Below are 12,734 nucleotides of genomic sequence, written 5' to 3'. Positions count from 1 at the left end.
GCCGCGGGGATTCGAACTGCCGTCCATGCGATCGGCAAGTCCTAGGCGCTGAGGTTTTACCCACAGCGCCACCCGCGTCCCTCCCGAGTTCCATATAAGCAATTATTAATTATGATAACCTCTTTCCTTTGAAACAGAAACCATTTTATGTTGTTTCTGAGTCTGAAACCTATAACCAGACTTAGTGTCTCTTTACGTCCAGTGTTGGAAAATAGTATAGCCCTGCTGATGTTGCTGGACTACAGCTCCCATCTTTCCTGACCCTGGTCTGTGCTGATGGGAGTTAGAGTCTTCCAACAACTTCTGAGTGACCACAGATTAGCTCTCCCTAAAGTAAGTACTGCAAATATCCCCAGGCCATCCAAGCAATTCTGTCAATGCAGAAAATGTTCCCTTTCAGAATTTACATACCGTGTTCCCTCTGGATCAGCTGTTGCCCACCCTTTTGGACTAGTGGGCACATTTTGAATTTTGGGAGAGTGCTGGGGGTGCCAATCACAAAGTCGCTTCCAGGGGGTATGACATAGCACAAAATGGCTGCCATTGAGAACGTGGCATAATGCAGAATTAGAGAGACACCTCAGACAACCTTATGCAGGAAGTCAGCTATGTTCTGATTTTGGACACTTAAAACAATACAATACCTCTTTAAACCCTCATGGTTTGCCCCAAAGCATCCTGGGAAGTGTGGTTTGTTAAAGGTGCTGAGGGATGTAAGGAGACCCGCATTCTCCTCCAATATCAGCAATTCCCAGAGTTCCCCATGAAGAGAGATTGACTGTTAAACCACTCTGAATCTGAAGAGGGGGATAGGTGGGGAATCTCCTAACAATTCTCACCAGCCTCAAAGAACCAAAGCGCTCATAATTTGTCAGGGTCTGCCATGACTGTTTAAAGTAGCTTCAGACTGCATTAAACGCATGGTGTAAATGTGACCCCAGCCCAGAAGGCTCTGGCTGCACCTGCTGTTGGGTCTCCCTGCCTTCTGCCCCACCATTTCCAATGGGCACCAGCTCCCACTGCTCCCGTGTTCACCCCCTGGCCAACCTCCTCTCCCTCCCAACTCCCAGGGCGCTCTTTGACTATGATAAGACCAAGGACTGCGGTTTCCTGAGCCAAGCGCTGAGCTTCCATTTTGGCGACGTCCTGCACGTGATTGACGCTTCCGACGAGGAGTGGTGGCAGGCGCGGCGCGTCCATCCGGATGGCGACAGCGATGAGATTGGCTTCATCCCCAGCAAAAGGCGGTATGTGTGAAGGGGTCTTGGCAATAGGGGGTGGGATCAGAGGGAAGCTGTTTGTGTCACTGCCGTAAGCCTCCACCCTCTGTTTGTGTCTCTCTCTCCTGCAGGGTTGAGCGACGGGAATGGACACGGCTAAAAGCAAAGGTAACTCACGCTCCATCCCTCTCTTGTTGGTGGAAGCTGAAAAAAGGCACTCTTGTGTTCGTGTGTGAAAGAGGGAGAACTTCATCCTGATGAAAAAGGTTCCCACTTGCACCCCAGTGTGCAAGTATGCTTCGTCTTCTCACACACACAGCGGGCGCCATTTCAACACAAGGCAGATCCCCACAAGCAGGGAACTGGACCTGCCGATCAACTCTCTTGTCTCCATCCCTAGCCTCTAGGCCAGCCTTCCACAATTTCTCACCCTCCGCCATGGGCATAGCCAGGATTTTTGTTAGAGGGGGAGTAGAACCTCAGATTTGTGTTGATTTGTATTGATTTAGGAGGGGCAGCTACCCCCCTGCCCCCCTTGGCTACGCCCATGCCTTCCACATATTTTGGACCACAGTGGTACCTCGAGTTAAGTACTTAATTCGTTCCGGAGGTCCGTTCTTAACCTGAAACTGTTCTTAACCTGAAGCACCACTTTAGCTAATGGGGCCTCCCGCTGCTGCCGCGCCGCCAGAGCACAATTTCTGTTCTCATCCTCAAGCAAAGTTCTTAACCTGAAGCACTATTTCTGGGTTAGCGGAGTCTGTAACCTGAAGCATATGTAACCTGAGGTACCACTGTACAGCTCCCATTTTAGCTCCACCATCCTACAGCAGCGCTGACTGTTCAGGATGGGAGTTGTAATCCAAAGCAGCTGGAAGGTACCAGGTTAGAGAAGACTGGGCTAACCAGATTCCCTTCCCCTCCCACTGTTGTACCCAAATGACTGGCATTCAGAAGAGTGGTGTGTGTTTTGCCTGGAGAAGAGTGGATTAAGGGGTGTCATGATGACCACACGTTTGAGGGGCACATCTTGGAAGGATCATAGCTCAGGAGTGGAGAAACTGCTTTGCCTGCAAAAGGTGCCAGGTTCAGGCCCCGATAGCATCTCCAGGTAGGGCCTGAGAATGCCCTTGACCTGAAATGCTGGAGGGCCTCTGCCAGTCAGTGTGGACAATGCTGAGCTAGATGGACCAGCGGTCAGATTCAGTAGAAATCTTTTTTTCCATGCATCTTTTTCTGTGGCTCCAGATTGTAGGACCTGAATCAGCTTCTTAGGAAAGGGATTTTGGCTAAACATTGGGCAGAACTTCTTGGCTATATGACCGGTATGACAGTGAAACAGACCGCCTCACAAGGTGGCAGACTCTCCTTTGTGAAGAAGTTTTAAAAGAGAGGCTTGAGTAGATAGGTTGGGCTAGATGACCCTCGAGCACCCTTCCAACTCTGTGATCCTGCAGGAAGTATGTTTCCTCCATCAATTGGCTTAATCCAGTTTTCAAGCTGTCCAATTTGGGGGCCATGGATGCCTCTTTTAGGAGCGGATCCCATAAGCAAGTTAAGGCATAGTGTGAGGGACATGTTTCTTTTTCTTTGTCCTGAATCTGCTGCCAGTTTCTTCAGATAACCTTGAGCTCCGTTGTGGGGTTCCTGTGTTTGTGTGTTACATAACAAAAACAGAGATTCAGCACTTGCATGAATTATGGAAATGAAATAGTTATTTCATTATCCTCCTGCTTCTCAGCCCCACAGAAGGCTCCCAGGGCAGCTTACAAATACCATTTGTTTATTTTGTCTAAGTTACAAGGGCCTTGCTTTTCCACTCCTGTTCATCCTGGGGATGGTCCCCAGAGTCAACGTGAGCTACTTTTGTAGTGTTTGTTCTGACCCTAAAATTTCCTGGCATCCCTCCGGGGGCTGAGATAAGAGCCCCACCCCATCTCCCTGTTTGGTAACTCTTGCATTTAAACACAGGGGTGGGGGTGCTTCTGCTGGTGTCCCCCTTACTGACAAAAATTCCAAGGCTTCCATGAGGCTGACTAACTGGTTCTCCCCTCTGTCTCTTCTTTCTTTCTTTCTTTCTTTCTTTCTTTCTTTCTTTCTTTCTTTCTTTCTTTCTTTCTTTCTTTCTTTCTTTCTTTCTTCTCCTTCCAGGATCGGGTGCCGGGATCAGGCTCTCAAGGTGGGTCTCTGTCTCTTGGCTGCCCATCCCCAACTTGGGTCCTTTGGATGTCTTGCCCTACTACTTCCATTGGCCCCTAGCACCATCATCTGCCCATACTGACTGGGGACTGATGGGAATTGTAGTCCAAAACAGCTGTAGGGCACCAGGTTGAGGAAAGATGCTCCAGGCCTTCCTCTTCACTCTTTCCCTCGACCCAAACCTGTCCTTTGAGAAATACTTCCATGCTTTGAAATCCACAAGAGTGGGGGCTTTCCCCCCTTTCCTTTCTCCCTTCTCTCTCCACACCATTTTATTTATTTCTATTTTTATATATCCTACCTTTCCTCCAAGGAACTTGAAGTGGCATGTGCAGTTCTTCCCCCTTTCCCATATGATCCTCACCCTGTGAGGTAGATTTGACTGAGAGACAGTGAGGGCCCAAAGCCACCCAGTCAGCTTCATGGCCGAGGGCGGATTTCAACCATGGTTCTCCTAGGTCTTAAACTGACACTCTACACCACGCTGGCTCTAAGCTTGCCCTTATTTCCCTGTTGCTCTAGAGCAGCCTTCCCAAACCTGACACCCTCCAGATGCGTTTTGGCCTACAATTCCTATCAGCCCCCAGCGTCATTTGGCTGTGCTGGCTGGGGTCTGCTGAAAATTGAACCCCAAACATTTGGAGGACACCAGTTTTGGGAAGGCCCTTTGTAGTTTGCTGTTTTCCCTGTTAAGGAGCAGTTCTTCTGGGGCTTGGGTTGAACAGCTTGTACTTAACAGCCTCCTTCTTTCCCTTCCAGGTCGAGAAGATGCTGTCTTGAGCTATGAAACCGTTGTACAAATGGAAGGTGAGAACCCTAACCCTTCCCTTCCTCAGCCCTGAATTACGTTATTATTGATGTTGTTGTTTGTACAATGAGGAAGGCTCAGAAGCTCACCCACTGCTTTGTGGTTAGTTGTAACCAACTGATGGTTTCAATTTCCCTTTTTTTGAGTTGTGTTCACCACCAGCACAGACCATTTCCCATTTCTTTGGGTTTTTCCACCCCTAGTTCACTACGCTCGACCCATCATTATCCTGGGCCCCACTAAGGACCGAGTCAACGATGACCTCCTCTCGGAGTTCCCTGACAAATTTGGCTCCTGTGTCCCACGTGAGTCTGACGGGGTCCCTATCCCTGCCCCAAGATAAAATTATGGGTGGTGGATGGGAAGGATTTCTGCTTCAGGAGGAAGCCTTGGCTTGGGCTACTCTTGCTCCCCTGTGCTTGACGGAGACTCCCCACTCCCGCTTCTGCAGACACCACTCGGCCGAAACGGGAGTACGAAGTGGATGGGCGGGACTACCATTTTGTTGCCTCACGGGAGAAGATGGAGAAGGACATTCAGAGCCACAAGTTCATCGAGGCCGGCCAGTACAACAGCCACCTGTACGGGACGAGCGTCCAGTCAGTGCGCGAGGTGGCTGAGCAGGTAGGCCGGAAGTGGAGAGTCGAAGAATCACACAAATGCCAGAGTTTTTGAGAAATCATTCCGTGGTAGAGCACCTGCATTGCATGCAGAATGTCCAAAGTCCAGTCCCCAGCAGGGACTGTGAGAGACTCCTACCTGATACTGAGGAAAGCAACTCAGCATAGACAATATTGAACTAGATCAGGGGTCTGCAACCCGCGGCTCCGGAGCCGCATGTGGCTCTTTTACACCTTTGCTGCGGCTCCGGGGCGAATACTAGCGAGGGGAGGAGGCGCATTGTGCGCCCCAACACTCCCCACTGTGGCGGGCGCTGTACTGGCTGTGACGTCGCATGGGGGCGGAGCGTGCGTTAGTCCCGATGTCACCTTCCCGCCCGCTGTCAGATCGCGGCTCTGGAGATATATTTGTTTTAAATGTCGCAATGGTTTTGCGGCTCCCAGGTTTTTTTCCCTTCGGAAACGGGTCCAAGTGGCTCTTTTTGTCTTAAAGGTTGCAGACCCCTGAACTAGATAGACCATTGACTGAGTAGGCAACTTCCTGGGTCTTCCTCCCCCTAACAGAAAGGTTTGGACAAAGCAAGCAGGGAGAGGTTACCAAAACTCAAGAGTCCATTGATATTTAGATGCTCTCCAGCAGCACACAGCCAGGGTCTTGCTCACTGCTAACGCACCAGACTCAAATTATCCCCTTCCCCTGTTTGACTGGGTCTCTGGGGGCTGGTTGTTATGGGGGGGTAGCAGAGGATCCCTGAAGGTTGACACCCACAATATGCTGTGTATATCCCCTCAATTGTGTATGGCCAGGGGAGGGGACAGAATAGACGATTGTCCTGCCAGAGGAGTGGAAATTTTTGGCAGGCGGAAGCGATTGGGGAGGCCATGGGATAGCTGTGGCTTTGCGTGACCAGTGGAAGTGGAATACAAATTGGTGTTGAAACCTCTTGACTACATTTCTCTCTCCCCGCCCAGGGCAAGCACTGCATTTTGGACGTTTCAGCCAATGCCGTGCGGAGGCTGCAGGCAGCTCAACTTCACCCCATCGCCGTTTTTATCCGGCCACGCTCCCTCGAGAATGTTCTGTGAGTGGCCCCCCGGGGTGGACAGGGGCTGTGGAATGGGGGGCGGGGGCAGGAGGGTGTCCACATGTCACTTGTCCCACACCTAGGAAGCACGAGGGGGCTGAGAGGTTTTCCGCTTGCCCCTGTGCTTCCTGGGTACGGGTGCTCCGAGCAGTTTTGCATTTGCCCCGCTGCTTTCACCAAGGACACCCCACTCTTGACCACTGAATCAGAGACAACATTAATCTGTGGAAAACCCGATAGAGTTTTGTTCCAACTCAATGGTAAGAAGCAGGTTTTCCCAGGGAAAAGTGGTGTGACAAGCAGAAGTGGTGGATGAGGCCTCTGTTGCCATCTTTGCCTTGGTTTTTTGGTCTGCAAGGGACAGAAGGGTGTAAGATATTGCACAAAGGTTGGAGTGTGCAAGGGGATGGGATGTGGCCTGAGATCAGCCAAAGCTTTCATTTATCATTCACCATTTATTTACTTAAGGCATTTACTGTATTTTCCGGCGTATAAGACGACTGGATGTATAAGATGACCCCCCAACTTTTCCAGTTAAAATATAGAGTTTGGGATATACTCGCCGTATAAGACTACCCCTCTTCCAACGCACACCAAATAAAAATTAAAAAACCGGTCTCCAGTCGGGCTCAGAAATCCGCTCCACTTCCCAATGGCCAGGGGCTTCTGGGGCCAATTTTCAAGCGTATTTCTGCTTCATCTAGAGAGCTTGGTGTCCTCTGATTTAATTTGCTGTCGTTTTATCCTTTGGTAGGGAGTTGCTGCAGGAGCTGCTGCTGTAGCCAGCGTATAAGACGGCCCCCGACTTTTGAGAAGATTTTCCTGGGTTAAAAAGTAGTCTTATACGCCAGAAAATACAGTATATGCTGCTTAACCATGAAGCTCGCTGGGTGACCCTGGGTCAGCCACTGCCTCTTGGTGTTTCCCTGCCTCACAGGGTTGTTGTGGAGATTAAATGAGTAGGAGAGGGGAAACCACGTACACCACATTGAGCTCCTTAGAGGAAAAGTGGGATATAAATGCTATAAATAAACAAGATTAATCCTTAGCATTTCTAAGCAGCACCTAGCAAGACAATCTCCTCCGGACCTTTGAAGAAAGACAAAATTGTTCAGGGGCTTTTAAGTCTTTGTTTTAAAAAGAGAAGGCAACAAAGGGTACTCCCATGCTGTCACTATTTTCGGGTGGGGTTCAATCACAGACCAGCAAATTCAGGTTGCACAATTATTGGCAAGGTCTTGTGCAACAAACCTGCTCTCCTCTACCCCTCCCTCCCTCCCTCCCTCCCAAAATATATATAGGCGTTTTTCTATAGGGGATGTGGTGGGTGCTTTGAAACAACCTCCCTGCAAACAAATCAGAATGAACGCTCATTCAAAAGGAAAGGCTCAGTGATAGAGCATTTGCTTTGGATGCGGAAAGTCGAATCCCCAACAGCATTTCCAAGTAGGGCCAGGAGAGACTCCCTGCTTGAAACCCTGGAGAGCCAGTGCTGCCGGTCAGTCTAGGCAGCAGCTGGCTGGGGCTGATGGGAGTTGTAGTCCCAAACTGCTGGAGGGCACCACCTTGGGAAAGGCCGGAATGGATGCATTAACGGAAGCAGGCAAGGGATAGCCGTTGTGATGTCTAAAGAGAACCTCCAGATACATCCTGTGAACACCAGTTGCTGGGGAGCAGCCACTAGAGAGGGTTTTTCCCTTCATGTCCTATTTAGTGAGATTTACAGAAGCATCTGGTTGGCCACAGAAATAGCAGAAGCATGTGTGTACACACACACACACACACACACACACACACACACACACACACACTCTGCACACCCAAAGCACAGGGGGGAAACCCAGCAGAATACAGGCATGTGGAAGAGACAGCTTTGGGGCTGCACAATCTTCATAATCACTTTGTGTCCTCCTTCCCCCCCCCCTCCTTCTTCTCCAGAGAAATTAACAAGCGGATAACGGAGGAGCAGGCGCGGAAAGCCTTCGACAGAGCTACAAAACTGGAGCAGGAATTTACAGAGTGCTTCTCGGGTAGGTCACCTCCTGCCCCCTCTTTTGCTTTCCGTACATCAGCCCTGGGCACAATTCACAGAAGGCTTAAGTCGGCGGAGGTGGGGGAGGGGCAGCCTCAGGCTGCTTTTGGAGTTTTCAGAGAAGGGAAGTGGCTCATTGGTGAAAGCATCTGCCTTGTGTGCAGAAAGTCCCAGATTTAATCCCTGACAGTATCTCCAGGTAAGAGTTGGGAAGAGCCTGGAAGTCTGGGGTGCCAGTCACTGGGCACATCAGAACATGGGAAGAACCCTTAAGCTGGAACAGCTCAAAGGGGAACCATTTAGTCCAGCACTCAGTTCTCAGAAGTGGCCAACCATGGGAAAACCACAAGCAGGACCGGAGCACAACAGCACCCTCCTTACCTCTGGTTGCCAGCGTGCATAGCCATTATGATTAGTAACCAGTAGCGGCTGCTGTGGTCTAAACCACTGAGCCTAGGGCTTGCCGACCAGAAGGTCGGCAGTTCGAATCCCTGCCACGGGGTAGGCTCCCGTTGCTCGGTCCCAGCTCCTGCCAACCTAGCCGTTCGAAAGCACACCAGTGCAAGTAGATCAATAGGTACCGCTCTGGCGGGAAGGTAAACAGCTTTTCCGTGCACTGCTCTGGTTCGCCAGAAGCGGCTTGGTCATGCTGGCCACAAGACCCAGAAAAACTGTCTGCGGACAAACACTGGCTCCCTTGGCCAGTAAAGCGAGATGAGCATCACAACCCCAGAGTTGTTCACGACTGGACTTAACTGTCAGGGGTCCTTTACCTTTATCTTTTAGCGGCCTCATCCTCCAGTGTACCTATGATTTCCTCCTATTGGAAGGAGTTTCAGCACCTATCCAATTCCTCCCCACTGTAGGAATTGTGGGCATACAGTTCATGCAGGTGGGCTTGACTTGCATAATCCAGGTTCGTCCCTTAACCAAGGCCACCGTGTGGGGCTCAGTCGATGGGCAGGAGCCTACATCTGACAAAGTCGGCTATAGCCCACGAAAGCTTATGCCACAACAGTTTTGTTAGTCTTTAAGGTGCCACAAGACTCGTGATGCATCCAGGCCAGAGCAGAGATGGTGGGGCCAATTGGCACGAGGCCTAATCCGAGTCCCCTGGTAGAGGCAAAGGGGGACCCTTTGGCCTACATTTCCCATATGGTGGGCCTATAACCAGCTCTGCTACAACAGGCATTCTGGGAATCCCCTCTTGCCAGGAGCTGAATATCAGCTGCTGGGAGCCACAGGAGAGGAGAGAGTGGTGCTTTGCTCAGATCCTGCCTCCTGTCTTCTCATTGAAGCATCTTCTTGGCCGCTGTAAGAACAGAATGCTGGACTCGATGTGCCATTGGCCTGACCCAGCAGGGCTCTTAGATCCCGGAAATATCCTCAAGATCCCGGAATGAGCCCCTGGCCTGGTTCAGCAGCCAGCCTCTTCTCAATGTTCTTACTAACTGATCTCTTGGGTTCTAAAAGCAACCCCAGACTCTCTCTCTTTGACACACTCACCCCTTGCCATCTTCTGCTTTCCCCCCAGCCATTGTAGAAGGAGACAGCTTCGAAGAGATCTACCACAAGATCAAAAGAATCATTGAGGAGCTCTCCGGCCCGTACATTTGGATCCCGGCTCGCGAGAGACTTTAGGAGCTTAATGTGAACTGATATTTCCCGGAAGGGATGGCAAAACCAACCACCACCGAATCTGCGACAGAGCTGTCCTCTCTGGAGAGGGGGACCGACTCTTGTCTCTTGCCACTGAACTTAGCTGTTTGGTTAATATTTTGGGGATGGGTGGGGATGTCTTGGGACAGGCTTCTTTCGTTTCTTCTGTTGACTCTTTAATCTTCTCCATTTTTGTTTTCCTTTTTCCTTTCTTTTTTCTTTTCTTCTTCTTGCGTGATCCGGCTCCCGCACCCCTAATCCTGATTCAAAACCGCTCCCGTTTTAATTTCTGCAGCAAATGTGGGGCTTTCTTCCATCCCCAACAGCGCTAGCGCATGCATGCTGTCATTTGGGGGGGCAGGTGGTGGCACAGGGGAAGAATGGGGGGGTTTTTAGATTCTGGTCTGTTTCGTTTTACAAGCAGCAAGGTGGAGGGGGAGGCACACGCAGACTCTGAACTCGGAGAGAGAAAGACTGAAACAAACTTATTGTGGGAGAGAAGAGAGAGATATTTTTTAAGAAAAACTTTCTGCAAATGGAAGCCACTTTTGATGAGTTTACTTTCCAGGACTCCCACCCCTTTTTTTCCAGTGATTCAGAAGAAAAGAAGGCATTGTTGCTGAGGAGTTTTAAAGTTCCCTGATTGTGGATGGATCATTAGGGCAGAGAAGAGGGATGGGGATTCCGGAGGGTTTTTTAAATTTTGGAAGGAGGAGCAACACTGCACACTCGTTAAAAGAATCAAAACAAATTCATCAAGCTGTTTTCTGCTGTTTTAAAAAAATAAAAAAACCTGACTATTTTCCCCTTGGAAGGAAACAAGGATACCTTTTTCCGTTCCTTCCCTCTTTTGTTTTGGCTGAATAATATTCTACGATTGAAACAAGCACAGACCCAGGACTGATGAATCCAAGATAATCCTCGCTTGCAAGAATGGCCTGATGGTGACGATGACTTTGGGATATAATATATCTATATCTATATATCTATATATAGATAGATATATATTATTTTCAGTTGCATTTTTCTCAGTTTTTGATTTTCTCTTTCATTTTGTTTTGTTTTGTTCCTCTTCAGTGCATGAAGTTTACTTTTGTGGCTTCAAAATTTAGCAGAAAAAGGATAACAAAAAATAATAATAACAATAATCATGGAACCATTTTTGCTAATCCAGCAATCTATATTTTTCTTTCTGGGGGAGGGAGAGGAGAGAGAGAAAAAAGAAGAGAAAGGTTGGGAAAAAAGGGAAATAGAGTTTTTTTGATGTCCTGTGACTATTTTTTGGGGTCATATCAAGTATTTTGGTGCGGCTGTGCGTGATGTATGAAAAAAAAAAATACACAGAGGAGAACAGTTTTAGTGGGTGGGAGATATATTTCGGAGGGCTGTTTTAAGTTCACTTTGAAGATTTTAATTTCCAAATCTAATGGATTAATTATTATTTTTTGTATATAAAGAAAAATACAGAGATTGGACTTGGGGGTTGGGGGAGTTGGAGATATTTAGCCCCCAACCCCACTGCTCCAGCCACTGCTGGCCCCCGGCAAGACACAAAACTCTCCAAAAGTTAGCCTGTCGGGGATAGGAGGAAGGTGCCGGGTCAAACTTGTACTCTAGGAAGGAAGAGCTGCTGGTGTGTCAATGGGAGAAGTTTATTTCTGTAGCTGCCGGGAAGTTAAGCAACACAGATTCTGCTCCAAACACTTGAACTAAGCTTTCGCTCGAACCGGGTTCTCCCCTGCCCCACCCTCCAAAAGCAAGCCTCACCCTGACCGTTCATGGGAATAATTTTTAAAATGACAGGGGTTGAATCTGACATTTTAATTATGCCTGAAAAGCATATGTTGGACCTGATCCAAAAGCTCCGAAGGCTGGCTGCCACCCCACCCCCAGCCCGCCCAAGGAGCGCAAATGTCTTTTTTTTAAACAACCGCTGAATTGAGGCAAAAAACAAGGATAATCTACAGAAAACAAAGGGAAAGATGCAGCTGGAACGGAGGGACAGAGCGCAAGGATACCAGTGTGCTTGGAGGGGGGTGGGGCATCCCAGGGCTGTGTTTGCCCCCCCTCCCCCAAAGTCGCCCCAGCTCACACGACTAAGTATGCCAATTCACCCACAGGCCAGTGGGGTAAAGCTGGGGGGGGGGGTTTATCCTGGGGAAACTGCCCATCCATGGCAAGATGGCGGCTGTCAGGTGTGGCCTCTGATCCTGGTTTGAACAGTTTGATCTGGCCCTCTGCGCCCCCTCTTCAGGCCCTTCTAAAAAGTGTGCCGTTTCAAGCAGGGCAGCCCAGGCTCCTGGACTCCCTGGGTTTTCCAAGAGGGCCCAGAAGGGATCGGACACTTTGCGTCTCTTCTCCTTGCCCCCCCTCCCCTCCCAGTAACGCTCGCTGAACACAATGGGTGCCTCCCGTCACACTGATTTGTTAAGGGCTTTCCTCCCAAGGGAATGGGGTTCCTGGTGCCAACCCCCTCCCCCCCCAAAAAAACACACCGGTGTGTTGGCATGGAAGGGGTTGGTCAGACGCAAAAGGTTCTTCCCCCTCCCCTGGGGCATTATTTAAAAAACAAACAAAACAGGATGTAATTGGAGGTTGTTTCTTGCTGGGGGCCACGTGAAGTTTGTTTGGGGTGGGCGGGTGGGTGGGGAGATATAAGAGTATTTTGCATAGAAATATTATCGCCTTCGGCAACGAATAATTAAAAACCAATGAAAAACCCATGTGCTTGTGTGGCTGTGTGATTTGCTTCGGCTGGGGAAGAGGAGAAATAGTTGTGTTAACTTCAGAATCACTTCTGTTTTCTTCCTAAATACCAGGGGTGGCCTAGTCCCAAGAGATCTACCCCCTTCCCCTTTTTGGAGGTTCAGGTCAAAGTTGTTGACCTTTTTTTAGTGAGGAGGGATGCGGGTGGCGCTGTGGGTTAAACCACTGAGCCTAGGACTTGCTGATCAGAAGGTCGATGGTTCGAATCCCCGTGACGGGGTGAGCTCCCGTTGTTCGGTCCCAGCTCCTGCCCATCTAGCAGTTCGAAAGCACGTCAAAAGTGCAAGTAGATAAATAGGTACTGCTTCGGCAGGAAGGTAAACGGCATTGGGACGCGGTTGGCGC

At 49.5% G+C, this 12,734-nt stretch overlaps 1 protein-coding gene across 19 annotated transcripts in view; it reads left to right on the top strand.

Annotated features, from left to right (window-relative positions):
- Nucleotides 1-12,346, top strand: part of DLG4 (discs large MAGUK scaffold protein 4) — a 129,098-nt gene extending 116,752 nt beyond the window's left edge. For all 19 annotated transcript variants that reach the window (XM_083472558.1, XM_083472553.1, XM_083472557.1 and 16 more), the window contains 9 exons: nucleotides 1,071-1,247; nucleotides 1,352-1,388; nucleotides 3,372-3,399; nucleotides 4,179-4,226; nucleotides 4,431-4,532; nucleotides 4,679-4,851; nucleotides 5,820-5,929; nucleotides 7,871-7,962; nucleotides 9,499-12,346. In XM_083472558.1, the coding sequence (XP_083328684.1) occupies nucleotides 1,071-1,247; nucleotides 1,352-1,388; nucleotides 3,372-3,399; nucleotides 4,179-4,226; nucleotides 4,431-4,532; nucleotides 4,679-4,851; nucleotides 5,820-5,929; nucleotides 7,871-7,962; nucleotides 9,499-9,605 (874 nt within the window). In that variant the 3' untranslated portion in view covers nucleotides 9,606-12,346. The remainder of the gene's footprint in view (nucleotides 1-1,070; nucleotides 1,248-1,351; nucleotides 1,389-3,371; nucleotides 3,400-4,178; nucleotides 4,227-4,430; nucleotides 4,533-4,678; nucleotides 4,852-5,819; nucleotides 5,930-7,870; nucleotides 7,963-9,498) is intronic.
- The last annotated feature ends 388 nt before the right edge of the window (nucleotides 12,347-12,734 follow it).

Source organism: Podarcis liolepis (genome assembly GCF_965112155.1).
Source record: "Podarcis liolepis genome assembly, chromosome: 13".
Taxonomy (NCBI): Eukaryota; Metazoa; Chordata; class Lepidosauria; order Squamata; family Lacertidae; genus Podarcis; species Podarcis liolepis.
Note: the sequence above shows the minus strand (reverse complement) of the source record. Positions and strands in the feature narration are given on the sequence as shown.